This window comes from Echiichthys vipera (assembly GCF_963691815.1).
Source record: "Echiichthys vipera genome assembly, chromosome: 8".
Lineage (NCBI taxonomy): Eukaryota > Metazoa > Chordata > Actinopteri > Perciformes > Trachinidae > Echiichthys > Echiichthys vipera.
Window position 1 is genome coordinate 5,757,967 of NC_139833.1, and position 24,000 is coordinate 5,781,966.

At 42.8% G+C, this 24,000-nt stretch overlaps 1 protein-coding gene across 3 annotated transcripts in view; it reads right to left on the minus strand.

Annotated features, from left to right (window-relative positions):
• Positions 1-24,000, minus strand: part of sema6cb (semaphorin 6Cb) — a 170,169-nt gene that overhangs the window by 12,015 nt on the left and 134,154 nt on the right. For 2 of the 3 annotated variants that reach the window (XM_083918212.1, XM_083918213.1), the window contains 4 exons: positions 22,739-22,816; positions 9,625-9,683; positions 9,090-9,140; positions 4,687-4,842 (listed from right to left, as the gene is read on the minus strand). In XM_083918212.1, the coding sequence (XP_083774338.1) occupies positions 4,687-4,842; positions 9,090-9,140; positions 9,625-9,683; positions 22,739-22,816 (344 nt within the window). The remainder of the gene's footprint in view (positions 1-4,686; positions 4,843-9,089; positions 9,141-9,624; positions 9,684-22,738; positions 22,817-24,000) is intronic. The other variant, XM_083918214.1, reaches the window with a different exon arrangement.

Below are 24,000 nucleotides of genomic sequence, written 5' to 3' on the forward strand. Positions count from 1 at the left end.
CAGAGTTAATATCTCGCTGACACTGCGGGTGAAGTGGATTGACAGATGGTTTGCTTCCACTCATATGTTCTTCAAGAGATGTCTTCTGAAAAGAGAACTTTTAAGAACTTGGGGAAACTTTTCCTGAGCCGTCATGTGTCTGTCTCAACTGTCACACATAATAAAGGTGAGCAGTTCTTCCACAGCCTGGAAATAACAGTGTAAAATAGTCACTGGCTTACCAACTATCCTACAACTCCAACTGCTAGTTTAAATAAATATATGTGTAAGAAGATTGGGGTTTAGCTTGGTTAATCTTATATTTAATGACCTAATGTGCTACTGTCTGAGCTTTTAGATGTTTGTCTTGGATTTGAGGGTTTCTCGAGGCAGCCTGAAGAGAGTTAAACAGACAGGTAATTGTAAACCATGTCATTTAGTTAGCTAACTGTCACTGACTTTGAGGGAAAGCTTGTGTTAACAAGACTTTTGACATGTCACAGCAGGAAAGCACAGGTGTAAATAATGAAATGAATGATGGCTGAATTCCATTTAGCTGCCTCAGTTTGATGGTCCTGGTATTGTTCCTGCTGCCGCGCTGTCACAGAGCCACGGCTAATGTTATTAGTAGCACCTGTGCTTTAACTGCTATGATAAGTCAGAGTGTCCGCTGTGATAAAAGGCCTTTAGTGGTTAGGCAGCTGTGTGGTTAAGTTGGGAAAATAACGTTTCTCTAAAACAAAGTGTCTTTAGAAGATGAGCTGAGCTTTTCAGAGCCTCTGTGGCACGTGCAGGCCCAGTCTAAGCGTATTTAAAGTCCAAGTCAGGATTTCAGGTCTCTCGTCTACATCGGGCCTGTGATGAAAGCAGTACGTCAGCAGCAGCAGTTCTCCATTAGTGTCTGCACTGAAAGTGCCACAGTTGTGCACTCAAGTGTTTTTTTTTGCAGCACTCACGGACGAATACACAATGAATGTAAAATAGTTATGCACTTTGGGTAAAAAAAAAAAGCCCAAAGTTCCCCCTGGGAGCCAAAACGCCTGTTAAAGTGCCCTCATGGCAGCCAAAATGTGTGTTTAAGTGTCCTCTAGGAGCCTAAATGTGTGCTAAAGTGCACTCTAGGAGCCAAAACGTGTGCTAAAGTGTCCTCTTCAGGGGCAAGGACGTGCTATATGTGCACTTTTTTCCCTTTGCGCCCCTGCCCATCAAAAAGTCTGTGCACGCCAGTGTCTGTTCCCTCAGAAGAGCCAGTCAAGTCTCAGGTCCAAATCATGACACAAGTCTGCATTAGCAAAGTCATTTCATCAGTTTTGTGCGTCAGTAGTGTTTTTATGTAAGTGACACAAAGTCTAAACTAAACGTGCACTAAACCGACACGGTCTTATTTAAAGTTCTCATCGTTCTGACTGAATCTACAGGTCTTTACCTGGTTTGCTAACATAGCCCGACGGCTAGTTGGCGCGCTAACTCGGTGTGTTTTGGTGTAAAGAGAAGAGAATGTTGTTTGTCACAATGTCGATATAAATGTATCCATGTAACTGTGTTGTGCTACTCATTCTCAGGCATCTTTGTCTCTTGACGAGCTGTTCTTTACTGGACAACCATCTATGTACGGTTGTCTACAGGCCCACCATGTGGCTGCTGGGAGATTTGTGACACAGCTGCAGAGCGTCTACAGACGGTACAGATAGAAAAGCAGATATCTGGTGAGAAATGGACAGGGACTGAGAGAGATTGGAGGCCCCTCTTGGAAGCGCGCTGCTGTTACTTCCACACCAGCTCCTCTCCTTCCTTATCAACCTGCCCGCCCAGTTCCTCTGATTGAACCGGCAGCGTCACAGTCTCTGGCTGAAATAGATTGCGTTGCTGTTTCTATTACATCCTACACCCCCCTCCTCTCCCCACTGTTGTTTGACTGCCTGGCTCAGGGCCTCTGCTGGTTATTTATTTATTATGGGCTTTTCTCATTTGAGCCTGAGGAGCTCATCATTGCAGCCGCAGAGTCTGTCTGTGTGAACGGAAGCTCCTTTCCTCTCGCTGACGATTTATGAACTTCTGAAATATTGCCTGTGCTAGCAAGCAGAGGACAAAAACACGCTCCATGCCGCCTTGTTCTCCCTGAACTCTAGTCTTCAGAAGGGAATTAAAGCCCCAAACTTTCTCTCCTCTGCTCTGCAGCTCTCGCGTCTTTATGCAATCATGTGAGGGTCACAGAGACGCTTTGTTGCACTTCCCGCCGCGGTGATGTTAATCAGTATTAGCGCAAACTAACTACCACATTAAAAATTGAAGAAATAATGAGACTCGAGCCCATAAAGATCAAGATGTTAATGAAATATTCAGGAACTGGTTGGAGTTTTACAGGTCACGTCATTTATTAGAGGAGTCGGACGGTGTGGTGTAAATGTGGAGGAGTCGGTTACAGAGAGATTACAGGTCCGATGCCTTTAATAACGTATGAATAGAAAGCTTACTTGAAAACTTCAATCTTTCAATTTCACAGTTAAGGAAACCTCACTCAAAATAACTTTGACGTATGTAATTACACAAATCACCAACATCCCTCCCAACGGTTTAACCTTTAGAGCTGAAATATTCGTCAATGAATTGTTTTTTCAAGCTAAAATCCAAAAAAGTGGATGATCGCACCTTCTGAAATGAGGATTTGTTGTTTTTCTCTCATCTTAGTTGATCTAACGTTAAAGGAATGACAGGTTGCTCCAATTTAACTTCACCACCTTGGACTCTGGACATTTTTCCCTATTTCTGATGCTGAACAGATCAAACTACTGATAAACTTTGTTTTTGTGGTGAAGTTCACTCCACGTGTATAGACAGGGATGGTACATCTTTGAAAGACAACACCTAACATCTCATATTGTTTGATACAATAAGTTATGGTTATTTTCCGTTTGTTTTCAAAGAGTTTTTATTACATTTTATTTCATCTGAGAAAAGGTCAAATGGAAACGATTTGATTTAAAGTCGGCAGCGGCACGCCGTCATTAACATGTTATGAGCCATTTAGGCCTAAATGTATTTTTCATCGCAGAAGGATTTATGTATTTATTTACATGTTGCCCAAAAGAACGTCAGCTAGTGTAATATTTATTGATTGATTTAGTTATAAGGCATGTCAGTCTGTTGACTAGTCTGTGGACTTCTTTTATTTGTAATGTAAAAGCAAAAGTACCCGATTTTTTCAATAAAACATGTATATAAATGTACATTCTTTATATAGCCTGCCTATTAATTGTTTTTAAGCTCAGTGAAGAGAAACTATTTGATTAGAATTTCTCCTGTTTTTCCTAGACATTGAAATCATCAAGGACATGTTGACAGGAAAAACCGACACCCTGGTGCTAGGACATGAAAAGGGAAATGTTTCTTTAAGACAGCAAAGATTAGCTCCCCCTGAGGACGACCGGTGTGCCGTCGATGCCTTGGAGTTTTTGGTGGAGTCCGTTCTCTTTTATGTGGATAATTGTTGTTCAACTTTGTTAAAATCAAGAACACTCATCTATCCTGGACACTGACCCCAGGGCACATGTTTTTTTTTTAGAGAAGCAGATCAAAGCTCAGCGAGAGATGTGGTTGAAGTACAGAAACTACTGGAACAGCAGCTAGCCTGGAAGTTCACGTCAGGACTCTCTATTCTTTCAGTCTGTGTTAACTGCACAGAGAAAGGACTTTAACAGTGTCCTGCCGAGTGGGAATGCAGATTATAAATGCAAATGAATGGTCACACGGAGAGAGAGAGATGCTACCAGGCTTGTGCTTTGAATTTTTTCAGTGTGTTGTAAAAAAACATTCAGTGGAATATTTGCGAGTGCTGACGAGTTAAATAAAACATGAGGAGAGGCCACGAGGGAGCGGTGTTGTTTAGACTCAGGTTCTTGACTTGAGGAGTTAATTAGAACCAATGCAGTATTTAATACAAATCATTGAATCTTTACATTCACGGCTGCTGCGTCGGGGCACATCGAGACATATGGCTGAACATAACGGGACGAGAGGGTCCTGCTCGACTATTCTTCATGTTAATGTGTGTTTGGTGGAAATGTGCGCTGCGGTAGAAGTGATATCGAACACTTATCATTCGTCCCTTCCACTTGAACGGCGACAGGACTTGTTAATCCAGTGGAACCGTTAAGTGAAGCCGCATCACGTCATGTAACGCCGAGACTGATGAGGTGTACGGATCAAGAAAATCAATTAGCAATGCTTCCTGTCTTTCTCGAAAGTGATTGGTTTGACTAGTGAGTTAAGTGTTAGTGAGCTAATGAAAGCGATATTTCACCCTTGGAGAATTTTTCCGCACACATGCATGAGAACCATCAGGACTCCTTATATGGTCAGCCTCCAACATTTTCTTATCGGCTATTCAACGGCATCAGACACCGTGAAGACAATGTTTTTTTTGTTAACCTGCAGCCATAGATGGAGGACAGGAAGCAATGGAGTTGATTTAAATTCATCTCCGCTGTCATTTTTACATTAGTGGTTTGAAATGAGTGCCGTTGCTATGGAAATGCAGGCCGGATGATTGGATTGATACAGTGCAGGCATGTGTGCAGTTCTACGAGAGTGAAACATTATTTTTTTTGTTAGTGGTCAGTGTGGTTAGAAGCGTACGGTGAGGCATTCGGGGCCCAGCAGTGCAATCCCCCTGCAGGTTCACTGAGGACAGACCTCCCTCCCCCTTACCCTCCATCTCCACACTGATTGGCTCCGAGTCAGGTGACCCTTGCTCCCCCACGGGGGGAGGGCCATCAGGACCTGTACCTCTTTCAGGGTCACCTGCCTCCTTTGGGAATGCCGCCGCATGATAGGTTGTGCTGGCGCTTGTGGGTGTGGTCTTCCCTGTGGTTGTAACGAAGGGGGGAGGAGGGAGGAGGAGGGAGGGGGCAACAGAGTGAGTGATTAGTGAAATGTGAATCAGCCGGAAGAAACAACTTCACAGAAATGAAATGAGTCCTGAGTGGAAAGAAAAACCATCACCCGTTATAACATAAATACCCAGTGATGACAGTGAGCATGGTGAGCACACACAGCACAAGTTAATTCATTCAATGCAGTGTACTTTACCAGCTGCTTAGATACCCACAGCCCCTCTCTCCAGGAAACCGTCATTTCGGCTTTCCAACATTTGCAATGATATCCAAAATTCTCCAGAATAATTCTCGAGTTGCGGCTATTATCACACTCAAAAACAATTCATGTCCTTTGAAAAAAAACATTTCATTAGCACATTTTGTGAATTTGAACAGCATGACACAGCTATCTGGAGGAGACTCGGCTCAGCAAATGTTAAAGTCAGGGATGGGAATCAAGCACCGGTTCCAGTTGACGACAAATTGGAATTGGAAGTCGTACACCTCAGTGCTTATCAACACCTTCTCTTAGTGCCTTCGTGTTTTTCTGACAGTTGCACATTGCAAAACAATGACATAAAAACTACGCCGCCAGACACCTGTGGAGAAGAAGAAACGCTCTGGAGAGTGCCGTTATAAGAACATTAGTGCCGTGCAGGCAGGCTTAGCAGAGCTTTCCTTGAAACCTAAATACGAAAGAAAGCTGTATAAATATTCTCTTGGTTCATCTACACTGTGTTCAGACTCAGATAATAAAAGGGTTGCATTGACGCTGGAAACCTGTGTAGCTCGTCGTCTTTTTCCACTCATTAAATTGATCAGGAATCCGTAAAGAATGGGACTGGTGTATCAAATATAGCGTATCAATTCCCATCCCTAATTAAAACAATAGAGTACAATAACATTCTTGAATGGCTTTTGAATTTTTGCAGCCAAGCTTTTTTATAATACCCAAATACACTTTCATGATTTGACAGAATGACTGCTGGCTTAGCAGTCTAGTGTTCATAAACCACTGAAGTAATCATTAAAGCCCTGGTTCTCCACATGGCCTTGACCTCCGACCACCGTTAAATCGCCTTTGTGTCCGCTCTGCTAGGTGTTTTCACTGATAAGTTGAAATAGATACCGGTGGCTGGCTAGGTGGTGTTTTTTTTTCCGTCGGCTCTTTTCCACTGCCTCATCCGAGAGCCGAGCAGTTTCACAAGAAACTCACCTTGAGGCACACCAAACATTCTGACGGCCGCGTTTGGAACATGTGCCAAGAAAACACGCTGGGCTTTTGCTGCCACAGGCCTTGTATTATCAAACATACAGTATTTATCCTGATGACACACTCCACATCTTGATTGCATTTTTAGCTCTCTGTTGTCCTTGAGGTCCGGCGAGCAGCATGCTGCTATTGGCTTGGGCTCCTGCGCTAATAAGCCAACCATAATGTTAGCATTCTGCAAAGCTCACACCCAGACTGGAGGGAAAAGGCTTGTTCTCTCTCACACTGTGAGCCAGTTGACAGTGTTCACTCTGAGTGAGGTGCCCCGTCAGTTTGCCATCTGTGCCAGGCAAATTAAAACTGTACACCAGGGGGTGTTTGGCCCGGGCACATCGGACAGTAGCTCCAGGACTCCATTGCTTCAATTTATAACAATTATGAATTAAGAATCAATCTCATTCTCAGTGTGCACATAGGATCATAATGTTTATCCCTTTTAACTGTTGAGGACAAAAAAATATATGACATATTACAACAGAGGAACATTCGACGACCTACACAGACAGGTTTTTTTTCTCGCCCCCGTCCCTCTGCTGGCTGCGATTGTTTGGGTGACAGGGAAGTGGAAGAAAGAAAACGTCCCCCCCTTTGGTGTGCCTTTGAACAGGGAACGGAAACTGTGTGACAACAGCTTTGTGTGGCATATGGGGTGTTTCATTGTCTAGGAGATCTGTTAATTGGTCTTTAGTGCAGAGACTTGAAAGGTGATTGGTGTGAATCAGCTAGAAAAAAAAGACCAAAAAAACAACAGAGAGAGAATCTGACTGCGTGCTGAGAACTTCAAACAGTGCAGTGTACCATCGGGGTGATGAGAGCCCCGCAGGGTAAAGCAGGAGGGTTGCTCATCAAGTCTTGCTACTGACGAGGTGGTAATTCCTGCAGCGGGAAGGCTTTGCAGACTACTGAGGCACTGTGGGGCCGCAGAGGTCTGGGCCAAAGCCTCAGGCAGACAAAGTGGCCTCTGTTCTGAGAGAGAGGCTGAGGGAGATGCAGGATGGATGGTTCTGCTGAGCCGTAATGGCTGACATCTCCCAGTCTGATGGGTTCTTTGCTGATACTAATCACTGTGTTGGATCAACCGGCATCATTAGCTCCCCTGTGCCACAATTTATCAAAGGGATATGACTTTGAGCAAGTCTTAAAAAGTCCTCATCAAGTTGAGACGGGTGCTATAGTGGAGATAAAAGTGAGTGAGGTTGGCCAACAGCCATCTGATTGAAAACGACTGGTTTTGAATATTGCAGTATTAGAAAAAATGTCCGAACACCACCTCTACAATCTTATCTAGAGAGCTAGCCAGCATGCCGGCCTTTTTATTTCTATTCCAGCCATGCCAGGGGCTGTGCGGCATGGCCAGTGGGGGAGTAATGGGACGTGTCAGGGATGATGATCCTTTTGGATACAGGGCATTAAGCAGCCTAGCCAGCGGAGCTCCTGGTCCAAAGAACTGATGCCTGAGACAATGCCTTCAATGTTTCAGCTGTCAGACTGGCTGAGGAGGAGAGGTGGCAGCGGCCATTCAGCTGCCTCAATGAAATATTCTGGAACCCCCCAAGTTGTAAAGTGTAGAAACATTTACTTTGTAAGCATATAAGTGAAAACATCTGAGCCTCTTGTGTGAGTGAGTGAGCATGTCGAGGTTCCATGTGTTCTTCAAGGATATCTATAGGGCAATAACTTTTTTTTTTTATACGATGGGTCTTATTTTTATAGCTTTGGCCATCATGTTTTACACACCAACTTCGCCAACATAAGAACAGAATCAAACAGGGCAGGGATACTAGGGCTGGGGGCACTACAGAGTACCGTCTCAGGTTAAATCAGTCTGTGCCAAATCCATTGTATTTTACTCGCAGATCAGTCTGGTAACTAGCGGCGGAGAAAATTTGAAGAAGTTTGCCCACGCAACAAAACCAGCGTTGGTTTTGAGGCAGGTCGAAGTGAGACTCGACTGTTCAGTGTAAATAACGGCAGCTTCTGCGGATGAGATGAGCGCTGCTATCGAGCAAAGCGCTTGCTAACGCTTTTTTCTTTTGGATCCTTCTGTTGGAATATGGACCGGGCACCTGAAATTGTGCCTTTTATCCATAAATTTGCGTTCAGCAAACGGCAAATATCCTTTACTGACATGTTTTTTACTTTCTGAGCTTTGCTTCGACACTGTTAGTACGTCATACGCTTTGTTCATCTGATTGGTTGATTCAGCCCGTATGTTGGTGATAGACAGATGGTTTATCCAATCAGTAATCAATAATTTCGCCCCTTCCCAAAAGATCTCCAAGTTCCAGATGGATTTGCTGAGCGAATGAGAATCAATCCATCTGACGGAGTCAGGTTACGCACATTGGAGCGTGTGCAGAAGTTACTCTGTCCTCTCCTCTGCATGTTTGCAGAGACGGAGCGACACTACGTTGCCTCTGCTGCTTGTTCAAGTACCAGTTAGTCATGGCGAGCAGAAAGCGGTCGCAAGTGTGGTTACACTTTCTAAAACTCTACTCTCCATTATAATATAATATTGAAATGAAAGTGGTGGGTTGCACTTCCTCTGAGACACACACAACAGTATTCTCTATGCCCTGGACACAGACTGACAGGCTGGAGGTTGTAGGTAGGGTTGAGGGGGGTATGAGCGATTTTATTTTGTGTTAATTTTTCTAAATAAATAATAAAATATTCTGTGTAAACAGGATAAATAGGTTTGAACTTACTCTTACAACTGCAATGACATTTTTATTTTTATGACAAAGAGAAAGAACCAAATAAAGGGGCAGTTGTGTACCGGTACCGTAATCCACGTACCCAACCCTAAGGAACACAAGTAATCAGACAGGTTGTCAACAAGCCTCCAACTTTACCACACATTTGAGAAAAGACAAACAAGCCAAGTTCAGTTCGCTTGCCTTGAGTCAGTTAGCGCTCAGTGGTGACCAGCTAAATGAAAAGAGAAAGACATGTCCACTGACCATACGCTGAATCCAGCCCCGTGTTCTGCTTGCGAGTGGTCGCCAGGACGTCTGGAGAAAGACAAACGAAAACATTCAAAATTACATCAGTGTTTGGTTCGTTAAGATTCCTGGTTTCTGGATTACAAGGAATTCATTTCAAATGGGAAACACGTACTGTGGAATTGATCCTGTTTGTGTGCTGATCACATCTTAGACGCATAAAATACGAGCTGTAATAACCCACTTCTATAAAAAACACTTCTATGAGCGAATGCTTAATTAACATGGAAAGATTGAGAACAGTATTCCAGCGGGGATTGCGAACGGGGGCGGACAAACTACTCTTTAAGCTCCTTCACCATGAACTGAATCGCTGCCCTCGTTGAAAAAAATACTTGGTAATGCTCCATTATGATGCGTTAGATCCGCAATCGCTTGTGCCTGCTGTCGCTCTGCCATCAGGATCTGATGATAGCCAATAGGTGTTTTTTTTTCCCTCTCTCTTTTTTTATTGCTTATGTAAATCATTGAGACAAAAAAAACATGCTCTCACCGTGGCAGGTATCAGGGTGCTGGTGGTAACCGTTTTCCACATCCTGTTCAAAAGCGCCTCTGAAGAGAAATAAAACAAAGACACAAACACACACACACGAGACAAGACAAAGAGACACATCAGTAAATTTGCATCAATCGAGGTCCCTAACTGTCCATTTCTCACAGAGCACCTCTTGAGTCTTCCTAAAATTGGTTTTTTTGATGAGGAGTGCTTGGAGATGGGGGGAGGTAAGTGCACCGTAACAAAATTTAATTTGTTTTGTGTCTGGCTGAGGCCAGAGTGTCTCAGCTTCGCATCTGTTGTTGGGACACAGTGGTGTCCAGTCCTGAAGGGGAAAATCCACCCTTGGATCTTCAACGAGGTTGTATATCATCCATTTTGCGGTGTTCAGCAGATTCCAGGAGTTACTTTTTGATGAAAAGTTGTAATTTACTTTAGCGTGTCCTCACTTTCCCTCCACCTGTCTCCTCTACTTGTACTTCAGTTAGTCATCTCCTCCAGTCTCCAGATCTTAGCCCCTCTTATCATACATGCAGTAGCACTTTCTGTAGCTGTATTTCAGTCAACTGAGGCTACTGCTGGAGAAATTGGTACCTTGAGTTTTCCGGTTGTGCAATAAATGTCTCCCTGTATGACTGTTGTTAGTGAAAAGCCGTCTGGATCAAAGTGTGTTGATTCAGAGCAACTACCAAAATATGTCATTTACCACAGATATATTTGTGGAAACACTTTCCGTTGTTGAACCTCCCACAGTGCTAATGGCAGGGAAAATATATCCACCATACATTTCTGTATTTTCAGCTTTCCGCAGGAATAAGAACAATACACTGAAGAAATGAACCTGGATGGAAGTGCTGTTGTCAAAAGCGGTGTTTTTGTGTCGATGCTTTATGGAGAAAGAAGGACAAGGTGCAGATTTGGTCTCTGAAAACAGTGTTCACGACCCAAAAGAGCTGAATAATGACGTGACCTGTGATTAAATACATCGAAATTGACAGAATGACTGGTGATACATACATATTATGTACAGTATGGATGAGTCACCCTTCTTATATATCTGAGTAGATTTAGTGTACTTAGTGATTACATCTCAGTAAATTACCTTGAAAACCAACACATCTTTGCAAAAAAGGAGGAAAAAAAAGCTCAATCATGTGAAATAATTCCTTCACAAATACTTTATTGCCATTCTGAACTTACTGCTGTGCAATCCAAATCCTCCAAACTGAAAAGAAACCCCATCTGACAATTATTGATTTTCTGGTGCTCTGATGAAAATGTGCCCACAATTGATACGCTGCTCTCCCTCCGATAGACGCACCATCGTTCACCAAGTCAAGTCAGTCAGACATCAAAGGCTCGTCCATACGCATCCATTCGGAGGTTGACGGATGAGATTGAGCCAACACACGGTGAAGTGGAGGTCGACAATCTTCCCACACGTTGTAATGGACCAAATAAAACAGACACGGACTCATACAAGCGTAATGATCAGCTATTCCCACCGAAATACTTTGTACAAGCATGCATGCACGCCCAGCCCATAAAAAAACCAATTAGTTTCTTATATACCCTAAAAACAAACCTGCATCAGCACCCACCCAACGTGATCGTGTACAAACATTTTGACATTTCTTTGTAAAGACTCACAATCCTCAAGACAAACATTCTTCCCGGCTCCTGAGAGAAACAACAGATGTCTAAATTGGAGGCAGCGAAACGCCAAAGAGCGAGAGCGCTGAACTCAGCTGGGGGGAGAAAACTCAACCCAAAGAATTAATCACCTCAATTTCTTCAGCGTGTGTTAAAGCAGCTACTCTGCCGTTAACTGTCAGGTTCAGGGAAGAGCATTTTCAAAACCCGCTGTGAGGAGGCTGCTAAGCGCGCGGATACACACCTGGTGCCCTAAATTACACCTTCTCTAACTCACTAAAAACCACGGCTCTGCCGGAGTAAGTTCATTTACGTTTCAAAAGGAAGGAGTGATACTGTGTAAGACAGGAGGTGAGGATAAAAACAAACAAATCCAGGTAGTTCTGGGAGAAAAACCACTTAAAAACAATGACAATATATCTGTGGAGAATGTGTTTTTTCCAGCTCGAGAGTGAAAGTAAATGAGCGAGAGCTTCAAAGCTGCAGTTTGACGTCACACCATAAATGGAGCGATTCATATCTGCAACCGTTTGTTTTCTTTGGTATGAATCACGGTGAAAAGTTTTCTTAAGTTCATACTTGGCTTGTTCCGTTCGGCGGCTCCCAACCATCACAGCTGCAAGTCCAAAGGTTGTGACCAGTTCAACTCAAGAGTGTTTTTATCCAATATTTTTAAGAGGAACACAGAAGTAAAGCATGATCCTGACCCTCAGGTCGGAAAACGCTGCTTTAAAGAATGAGCCTGGCATTATCTTATCATTTTACTTACAACTATGGCCGCCAACAAGCTAAAACCAATGAATTCAAACGACTAACAACTTGTCCGCGCAGCCAAAGCCTGTTGCAAACCCTGATTTCATGTTATAGAAAGACCCTCTTGTCTAGAAGGTTTTAAAAACACTGTCTATACGCATCCGTCTACCAAAAGCATTGCATACCGTTAACGTTGAGCCGAGGCAGAAAAGTTGCCACAGTGAGACTTGAAGAAGAGACTTGAGAAAGTGTGAGGGAGACACTGCAGCAGCCTCCTCTGCTTCTTCTTTTGGTGACAGCGTTTCTATCACACTGCCACTCACATCCGCTCCACCAGAAAAAAGTTAGAAGATCAAGGAATGAGGGGTGTACCTCGCCAGTAAGAGTTAGAAAGCAGCAATGGGATGCCACCATGCACCACATTTACGAGTGCTGGATTAACTTTGTCACTGAAGTGAAGGGGGCGAAGTTCATGGGGCGACTGTGCCTCAGTGATAGAGTGAGTTGTCCTCCATTCGAGAGATTGGCAGTTCGATCCCCACCTTCCCCGGTCCACATGTTGAAGTGTCCTTGGGCAAGCCACTGAACCCTGAATTGCTCCCCGTGCTCCGCATGGTTGTGTATGGTTAGAATAGATGAGATGGTATGTAGATGTCCACTGCCATCAGTGTGAATGTCTGTGTGAATGGGTGAATGTGACAAACACTGTGAAAGCGCCTTGAGTAGTCAGAAGACTAGAAAGGCGCAATATAAGTACACGTCCATTTACTGAAGTCCTTCTGAATATATTCACATAGAGGTAGTGGATTCAAAAATGTAGAAATTAAGTATTTGTTTCACCAAATTCTCAGGATTTGACTCAAAGGTCCCGTACTGTAAGAGGAGAGAGAGAGAAACAGCCCGCATTCACACACAGAGTTCTGTATGGTTGTGGTTAATTGGTTTCATTTTGGAAAAATCCTAATTTTTGAAAATTAATTTAGTGCATTTAAGTTTCATATTCATCAATTTAAGGTCTGCCTAAAATCGACCTACGCTCAGATCTTTACACTGTGTATGGAAGTGAACCAAAGCTTGTAAACAGAGTTTGGTAAACTAGTCGGCTGACAGGTCACCTTTACGTTTGAAAAAGAACGCCGGGCTTGTCGGCACTTTTCACCGTAATTGACCTTCTCTGGTGTTCACGCACATGAATAAGCTGCTGAACGCGACCATCAGGCAAGAATTCATTTTGTTCTGCTCGGCTTTCCAAACACAAGGAGCTTCTGGCTGTCAGGTATCAACATCTGTCTGCCCCCCCCCCCCCATAAACCCTTTAGGTTCATGTCCTGTGGCTGGCTCAGTTACACTGACTCTGAACAAACAGTTGAACTTTCAGTCGCTGTAATGCTTCCTAAGAAACCTTCCCACCTGCTTTGTGTTACGTGTGTGATCATTATTTGTATCTTGGCATTGATAATAAAAGGGTTTTGCACTCAGTGGCACGATGTTGATTTCATTTAGCAAATGGAAATATATTTTTTGGCTGGCAGGCCTTTCATCTTAATGAATGCAGTGCTGATTCAACCTCAGACAACGCGCAACTTAGATGCATTCACTTAAGGTGAGTATCTAATTAACTGGAGTCTGTAGACAAGATAAAATGCAGGCACAGAATAATGATTTCATAAGTAGCCTACAGCACCGTGAAGAATTGCATGAATATAGATTTGTTTTCAATAGAAAAACATGAACGTGGCTGAAAATGATTTGTCACTGACGTGCACATTAAAATCAATTAATGACCCTCTAGAACATGCACCATCACAACTGTTTGAGCAACATTTGCTTAAGAAAATGTCAAGAAAGTCCCCCTCCATTAAAAAAGTGTTTTTCCTCCGTTTCTGTCCCCTAAAATGTCTGACTCGTGACTAAAGTGACTTGTATCTGAGCAAAATGTGTCACTAGAGAGGCGAGAGAGGGGATGTCTGTGCACTTTTTTAAAAAAGTTGGTAATTTGACATTCAAACGTATCACAGGCAGCATAGTTGGTATGTCACTAATCAATAAAGCAATCACAGCCTGATAAGTGAAACACTATTCGACGGGGGAATGACTTTGACACAACACCGGCAAAGAAACCTGAAGCCTCCAGTGCCGATAGATACAAGCTAACAAGCTAACAAACAGAAAGTAACAGAAGACGCTAACCATTACCATTCTGATATGTCAGCTAGTCGCTGATTTTAGTGACGACTTATTCCTCATCTAAGTCCTGGTCTGTCTGACGCCGGGTTCAGGACGTAAAAACTATACCTTAGTTGCAGATCGCTAACGTTAGCTCTATGGGCCGGCAGCTTGGGCTCCACGTTCTTCCATCCACCCGCAGCGCTCTGAGTTTCACCCACTATACTGCAGGTCCGCTGCCCTGTCGCCTCTTAAGCCTGAAACCGGCTTAAACATGTAGACCTTTGGCTGATTGCACGCTTCTTTCATCTTGGGCCTGCTCGTCCTCCAGAAGCTAGTAGAACGTAGTCACCAAAGAGTCTCAACCTAGCATGAGTGTGAGCACTCGCAGCGGTGGGTGGGGCAAGGTCAAATGCAATTTCTCAGTGAGGGAGAAAGAGTAGATGTGCTTCCAGACTATATATTTTTTTAAACTTTCTATGCAGAAAAATATGAATCATAGCAGAGTAGCTTTTACATACTTCAAAAGGTGTCTGCAGTGGGACTTGAAACTTTTAAAAACTATACACAGTATGTCTGTAAATTGCTGTTGTTTGGGGCTACACAGTTGTAGGGAGGTCAGAAAGAACAAACCCATTTGCTGGTTTCGGTTATTTTCATTTTGGCAAAGACTAAAATAAACTCCAGCCATATCCATTAAGGTGTTTCACCTGCACTACGCAGCTGATTCTGTTCCAGGATCCTTATCCATTACCTGTCCTCGGCCGTGTTTTGTTTTGGCATTGTGATAAGTGATTATGTCAAATGCATAATGGATGACATGTAAACTACAACACCCAGAAACAGTATGCTGTTGAGCCGTCCGGCAACACAATCCTTCAACGTGCGAGACGGAGGAACGGGAAGAGAAAGAGGGCTGTGAATCCTCCCTCTCTCTCCTCTCCAGTCCTCTGGATCAGCTACAGATCAGTCGTTAAAATGCATGCCACCGCGATGAGAAAAGGCTGGGGGAAAGAAAAGAGAATGATCGTTCGTGAAAGAGTGATGTGAGAGAGGAGACCGAGAGAAAGTCCCAGGGAAGAAGACCTTTGAGCTGCTTCATCCTGAACTCTGGTCAGGTCTCTCTTGTCCCATCACCATCCCTTTATCATGCTCATTCCCTTTCTCCTCTTTCACCATTCACTCTTTACCTCTTCTCAGTGATATATGCACATACATATAAAGAGATCACATATTAAGAGTTTAAGTCCTGCTGGTCCTCTAGGGCCTGACAGACAGCCTGAGCGGACACTTTCTCTGCTTGAATAGAAAAACCTAAATGAGAAACAGATGTTCTGTACTTCGGAATCTGACTGATAAAACTCGCTCTCACTTTCCTCCCACTTTTTCTCCTTCGTTCACTCCTCCCTCTGTTCATCCATCTCTCTTTACATTTTTACTTGCTTCTTTGTCCTCCATTCCTTCTTCCTGCTTCCTCTCCTCTTGTTTCCTTAGTTCTTTTCTTTGTCTATACTTCTCTCTCTCTCTCTGGCAGTGATAGTTGAGTCTGGACAGGATATTTTGGCTTATCTCTCTTGCGTTCCGGTCCATTGGTTTCCAGTATGGCTCCGTCCTGCACGTTAAACGCGACTCATAAATCAAACCTCAGCGAGCAGCTCGGAGCACCTTGCCAGCGTGAAGCCACATCAGCACTTCCTCTCTCTCTCTCTCTTTGTCGCAAGCACAGCTTACTGTACTTGTGAGGCCCTTCCAGTCTTTACCTCAAACCCCAGACCTAACCCTAATCTTAATTACAACCGTAACCTTAGCTGAATTCAAATCCTAAACTTAAACTTCTTAAAGTCTGTGTAAAGCAATGACAAAAGTGGGTTGGTCACACGTACAGAAAATGACTGTCATTAACCACCCGAACAGATTTGAATGAATTAAAATATCGCCACGTATGAATAAAAATATGGTTTGAAGATCATAATGGTGCTGTCTTCTCTGAAAGGCCGGGGGCGTGTCCTCTGCGGGCGCTGAAAACATGATTACATCTCTCTAAACGTCAGTTATGATCTTAAAAATGGATGCTTCATCCAGCTGCAGGAAGAGAAACTGGCACGTGGTTTTAGGCCTGTGAATGTTCTCATTTGTCCAGGTCGTCGTTATCCTCAAAGCAATTTCAGTCAAAAGCAACTGGACTTGGTTATTTGTCTAGGAAGACGTTTCACCTCTCATCCAAGAGGCTTCATCAGTTCATGTACACATCTGACCAGGCTGGGACTGGACCAGGACCAGGACCAGGACCAGGCTGGGACTGGTCCAACTATCTGGTGTAGACATCCAGGTATTTAACCTCTCACCAGGCCGATGATGTCACTGTGCTCCAAGTGCCAACGACCATCGTTAGAGAAGTTGGTAGTTTAAGGCTCACTATAGTTCTGTAAGTGACAATAAAGCATTTAGACTGTACTAGGAAGTGTACATGTCATTTTACAAGCACGTGAAGAGGATCTTATGTTAGGATGGGGGCGCAGTTCGATGATCATTTCCATTAGCCCATTAATGTTAATTCCCGTTGTGTGTTAGCATTGAGCTAACAGACTTTTTTTAAATAGTGAGTTAGTAAATATTGCAATAATACGAAAGAACAGTAACATTCAATGGACTAAGAACTAATTATTTGCCTCATGGTTGTAGCAGTTATGCTAGCTTTAGGAGTTATTTTTCTTGTCAGGATGATATCACCAACGCAAAGATAATATCGGTGTTAGCATTGAGCTAACACCTTTGGTATATAGGTCCGACAGGAAATGGGGTGAGAGGGGGGGGGGGGGGGGTAGCAAAGGGCCGCAGCTTGGAGTCGAACCCGTGGCTGCTGCCTCGAGGACTGCCAGCTTCTTTACATTGGGTGACTGCTCCAACCGCTGTGCCATCGGCTGCCCCCCAACAAAGTCAAAGGGGAGTGGTGAGGGCGGGGCTTTCTGTCTCTGTGGCTCATCGAGCCAAAAAAATGTGAAAAACCGTTCAATGCTTTCATTCCATTATTCAGCATTACATGAATAACAGTCTTTTCATACGAAGACAGAAATCATCCTCTGATATGTAAAATGCATTTTGAAACAAACCTCAGACTTTAGTCACGACAAAAATAAAAACAACCGTTTCATCTTGCTTTTCAACTCTTCATGCCTTATTACAAACACATTTTTAACAAGCCAAGACATATTTTCTTTTAAGACCTCGTTCATTTTACCTCCTCAAAAGCAAGTGCAACCTTAATGATGATCTCAGTGTGTACCAGGAGGCATAAACAAAAGTTCGACCCTGAAAACTTTCTCACTAATTAAAGTATCTTACTACTGGATACCCCGCTTGTTTATAACTAATTAAATGTTCTTTCTCTTTACAATATTCCATCTCAACAGGAAGTAGTTCATCAGATTAACCACTCTGTACACATAAAAGTAAAACTTTTCAGGTATAACTGTTTGAAGTTACTGTGCCTGGCCACGAAATAATCACTCACCGCCTTTTAAAACAATAGCTTTTCATTTTTTTCACTTTGTTTTATGTACAAATTAAAAGAAACAAGATATAAAATGTTAATAAGAAAGCTTTAGAGGTGCGGATAAGCAAATAACCCCATTTCCCAAAATATGGATAGTTTGCTTGAAAGGAGTAAATGAGGCATCAGGTTCAAGAGGTCAATGGAATATCCCTAGGGGAAGGTTTCACGCTCTTAAAAGTTGTAGGCTTGAAACTTCAAGCCCCCAAAACAGCAACTTTGTGGTTGATCCAATACAGTGGTGTTAAAAAGGTGCAGTTCTCCCAGTGTCCACTAGGAGTAGTTTGCCCAATACTGTAGAGCATGGGTGTCAAACTGATCCAGTAAAGGGCCGTGTGGCTGCAGGTTTTCATTCCAACCAAGCAAGAACACACCTGACTCGCGGCCCTTAACTGGATCAGTTTGACACCCATGCTGTAGAGCTTTCAGGTTATCAAGTGTTTCATACTCCAAAGATCTCAGCGGTGCCTTGAAAAGTAGGTTCATTTTGCTTTCCTGCTGACTCGTCATCTGTCAGATGAGACGATATATACCATCTCTTATATACCACTCTTGTGTTTGTAGGTTAAATATTGAGCTAAAATTAGACTAGCTTAGCACAAAGGCTGGAAGTAGATGGCCTGGTTTGTTTTTGCTGATAATACATCAATGAGCCACATGCCGATCGTTTTTTTGTTTTGTTTTGTTTTATCGTAGCAGCTGGTGTATAGCTGTATTACAGTAAAGGTCAGTTTGACTGCTTTGTAATGTATTGAGATCTCCACCACGCCGAAATAACCTTCTTATTCATTTAAGGGCCTGTGTAGTGAAATGTTTCTATTTTTGTTTTGTGTTTATTACCACATGTGCAGCTCTTGTCCGTGTTATGGTGGGAGGAAGGGCAACACTACATGCACACAAGTTTTTAGCCACGACTCGCAAGAGTAAAAACCATAAGTTGTGGTTATCCAGCGGGGCTTGAGCATGATCATTTCTTGGCCGCGCACAGTGACTGTCTTGTTGTTACCGTGACACTGCCAGAGAAACAGCTGCTTCGAGTCTTATACTAAAGGTACGCTAACCAGCTGTTGGAAAACAGTTAGACAAGGCTGCAGGAAGTCACAGAACCCGGCCAAGAATCCAGCAGCTTTGAAATCAAAAATCTGAAAACAACACAACAAACTACGATGGTCGATTTAAGGACATGAACCCAGCTATAACACAATCAAATACTATAATTCAGGGGAGCACACAGAAACATGCATTTAAAAGAAAAAGAAAAAAGAAATGTCATTAACCTTTGTCTGTGTGAGGGCAGGGAAAGTAATATGTCTGGGTGGCCAAGCAGAGGATATGCAATAATTCCACGTCTGCACGTATTCAGACGTCAAAATAATCTATTGGGAGCCAGTCAACGGTGGTATTTTGTGTTTGTGTGAGTGATGTAGAAGGATGATAGTTTACACACACACACACACACACACACACACACACACACACACACACACACACACACACACACACACACACACACACACACACACACACACACACACACACACACACACACACACACACACACACACACACACACACACACACACACACACACACACACACACACACACACACACACACACACACACACACACACACACACACACACACACACACACACACACAGTCCTGTACATAGAGGTAATAGAGTGTGGTGAACATCAACCAGAGGGAAATGCAAAGTATTGACCGTCAGGAGGCACATAAGGAGAAAATACGGTAGTTCCTTTAACGGCTCACCCTCCTTCTTCTCTACCCTCAACTGCATCCATCTATCCATCTACCTATTCTTTTATTCATCTATCCATCTGTCCATGCAACAACACATCCATCTTCCTTCTCCATTTTGCCAGACAGCGCGGTTCACCGCTGCGTGATTGAAACATATGCAGCCGAACATCACTTCTGATTTTATGACAGGCAGAAATAGAGAGGAAAGAAAAAGAACAGAAAGAGAAATGTGGAAGCAGATGTAGAACAATAGGAAAAAGTACGGGTTTAACTGAGATTATGTTGCATTTTTGCCACAGCAGCGTCACAATGCGCCCTGAGAATCGTGCTGTCGTTTGGTTTATTAATACAGATCTTTGGTTTCCTGATGGCACTCACACATTTGCTGAATGTGCATCAATCCGACTGCTGTTTCTGTAAACGCACCCTGAGGAATTGTTTGCGCATGGACGATGAAATCTCTGTATTTTTAAACTGTAAACTTTCCTTTTTTACTTAAAACAGTTTTACAATAACATAGGTTCTCGACTTTTGAACCCGAACTTCCTTTCCGTACAATACTACTAGTTACAACATTATCTATACATATTAGGGTAAAGAACATTCACTCTTCCACCTTTTGTAACAGCTGAGATGTTAAACAAAAGGTGCCCCAACTGCAACCAAAGCAGCTTTTTCAATAACCTCTCATTCTTATCTGCAATCGTGGACATGTCTCACCCTTCACCTCGGCTCTCTGAGTGAGCAGCCAAACAAAAATAGCACTAATGACGTCAGTTTACAGGCAAGATACAGTGGCTAATTAGCGACTCAACCGCAGCACATTAAAGAGAATTTAAGCTACCGGCAGATGATCAGACGGGTCCGTTTTTGACGCAGAACTTTTGTGACGAGTATCTTTCCCCACCAATGATTATCGAGCACTTTCTGTGCTTGTTCTTGTAAGCTAGAGTTTCCAGCAGAAGTGTGTTTACATTGTGTCTCTGTGCAGCTTAAAAGGATGACGTTTGTGTTTCTGCCACCACAGGGTGCGGGTCAATACCTCCGAGTGTCAAACGGCTCCCTTACAGTTCACAACAATAGATGTTTTATTTTTCTTGATTGACTCCCTCCTCCTCCACTTTGTCATGCCCTCCCTCTGACATGTGCTACATCCACACTTGCAGAGCCAATAACATGGAGGGTTTCATTTTCTAAAGCGAAATTCATGTCGGTAACTCGTGAACAAACTACATTAGAACCATGTTGCTACTCAGATGGGGCCACGAAAATGTTTTAGCAAACATGGCTGTTCAGATATTTATCACATTAGCGTTGCCCTTTTATCTCATTCTCGATTAGCTATTGATTATCAAGAGTACGTCTCCGCGGCGCTGCACGCGGGTCCAGATGCTGTGCGCGGTGCTGAATGAGGCACTCGAGGAGATATGAAGATGATTGCTTCTGCGGCTGCTTGGCTTCACATTATAGACTCGTACGAGCTACAAATCTGTCCACTGTGGATGTGAGTTAGAGAACTAATAATGTCTTTATATAGCTGTGTCCACCCATGTGCTTTCAGAGCGGCCAAACACCACAGCGGCTGAACTCACTAATTAGTACAACTTCGTCCAGAGAAGAATTAAGAGCTGGAACCTCCTGCTGGAGTGTTTGATTAGAAAGCAAATCTGCACACTTTTGTCCCTCGGTGGTTCATGATTGACTTCTTTGCTAAAAAGGGAGGGGGGGGGGGATCAACAATGAAACCACATCAGGCAGAAAATTGCTGCTGCATTGTTAATGGGCCGAGAGTTTGAAGCACGCCGCCCTTCAGGCCACACTGATGTGCTAACAGGTGTCAAAGACAAGCTGGGACCAGAAGAGCAACATCAACCCAACATATAAAATGGAGGTCGCTACACCAACGGTTTCCTGGCCTCAGTGGTTAAGTGTTGATTTAAAGTCTGGCCTTGGAGACCGTACCAGATAATAAATCTCTTAACATCCAGTTTCCGCTTCTTAAGGGTTTTATTCCACCCCGTCTGAAAGCATCACACGTATATTCTCTTTGTATCTTCTTGCTTCAACTCTGCGTTGAAACTACACGTAGTTCTTCTCCACTCCATCAATATACGTATTTCCCAAAATGTAGGACACATCAGTTGTTTGTGGACAACGTCTCCAAAAGACTTTCAAATATAGTTTTGTCACGTTTTCAACATGTGTAAAATTCTTGGTTTATGACTGTAATCGTTCTCTGCACTTGATTCTTGTCCATATTAGGACACCACATAAAACTCAGTTCATCCAAAATTCCCTCGCTAAAGACCCAACATTTACCTTGTATAATGCAAACAGCTGTTGGCACCAGTGGCTCAGTAAAGTGGGACTGTAGCTGCCAGCTGTCAGATCCTATTTCTGACTTTATTTGGGCTTTACTACCTTTCACTGAGCCTCGAATCCCCACTGAACATATTGTGCTGTTTTACTGTCAGTCTGTTGTTCTCGCAGCTCCACTGAGCACTTTTATTTTGAAAAATAAGCAGAAGAATCTGTGGCTGAATAACTTTTCTATCGTCCCCAATATGAACACAACTGTAAACAATAACTTTGCAGAAACAAACTACAGCGCAGCAGCGAACTACAGACAGGAGAAGAGCTATTTTGATGATGTTTGACGATTTTGTTTTTCCTGTAGATTATTTTTTGGGTCAGTTTTTCAAGCCTTTTATTATATAGGTCAGACAGAAAATGGGATGAGAGAGAGGGGGGTGGGGGGACATGCAGCAAAGGGCCGCAGGTCAAGTCGAACCTGCGGCCGCTGCCTCGAGGACATTCAGCCTCTTTACATGGGGCAACTGCTCTAACCACTGTGCCACTGGCTGCCCACGATGTTTGACGATTTAAAATGTCAATTTATTTGAGGAAAATACTTCTCATAACATTTAAATGACCCTAAAAAACAAAAAAAGACATCAGCATGTTTAGTCATCCTAATGTGGTGCACTAATGTGATTCATGAGCATGCATTTAAAAGAAACACGATACTGACAACACAGCAGTGAAGCAGCTTTTACTGACTGCAAACTCAACATTCATTCGTCATTGATGGCTGTAATGCTGTGTGTGTGTGTGTGTGTGTGTGTGTGTGTGTGTGTGTGTGTGTGTGTGTGTGTGTGTGTGTGTGTGTGTGTGTGTGTGTGTGTGTGTGTGTGTGTGTGTGTGTGTGTGCGTGGCACTTACTTGAAGCCAGGTGAGACCACTGCACAGCTGCCCGACTTGAGCCAAATGCAGTAAGGGTCCCGTGAAGACAGACAGCTTCTGAAAGCACATGAAATTGAAGATGAAATTAAAGCACTTTCATTTTTATTAAATGTGCTGAAAGGTTGCACTAATACTTATCATTTAGCATCAAAACAACAAAACAAAAGCCCCATTACTGCAGCATGAATCTTCACATCCTAGCTGAATAACTCCCATCATCTTGTTTTTATGCAAATGAACTGATTTGTTTACAAAGTCTGCTGAGATGTGCCGCGTCTAAATACAGTATAGAAACACTTTTCTTATGACTGACACCAAAACATGGTAAGCATTTTACAACACGTGTATGATAATGTTTGTATGTATGATAATTAGCGGTTTTCTAACATTCAACATTGACTCATATAACCATGTTACTGCCTGTAATGCAGACGATCACACAAAAGAACGAGGAAAGATCACAATCACACACATATCCACCAACAGAACCCCAGAAATGCCTTTGCTGTTGCAACCAAAGGCTGAACCGTCGTTTCAACAATATTCGATGGGTTCTGAGGTGTTAACAGAGCTTGTTTGGTAATCTTCTGCACCTCTTTCATCCCAATCAATAATAGTTTTGATTATATATACTAAAGGTTTAAGTTTAGGCTTAAGTTAAGTTTTTTTAACAAGGTTAAGTTTAACTTAACCTTATATAGAAATTCAAATAAAATAAAATTCCTGCACAAACTTATGGCATCAGAACATTTTCATTTAAGAGCAACTTCAACCTAAATCCACTTCTTTACTTAGTACATTTAATGTCAGATAATTTTATCAAACAATATCAATAGATTCTGGCCTCAGTCAGTGGTTATAGTGAACATCATATTCAGGGTTCCTACACCTTTTTTCCGAGGTCAAATTAAAGAACTTTTCAAGCACTTTCAAGGTCCATTTACAAGCTTTTCCAGCACCTTCCAGTTGTGGTACATGACACATTTTTACAAACACATATAGATATCGAAAATGATTATTTCACTTTATTTTTTCCATTAAAATCACCTTCAAAGAGATGGTATTAGGCTATAAACACCAAAGATGTTGTGTAATACCAGATAGATAAGATATTAAATTATATTTCTATTCTATAGCCATTTGTTGTGAAAGAAATGTGGATACAATTTCAAGCACTTTATCCAAAATTCAAGCACTTTTCAAACCTTGAAAACACAACATTAAAATTCAAGCATTTTCAA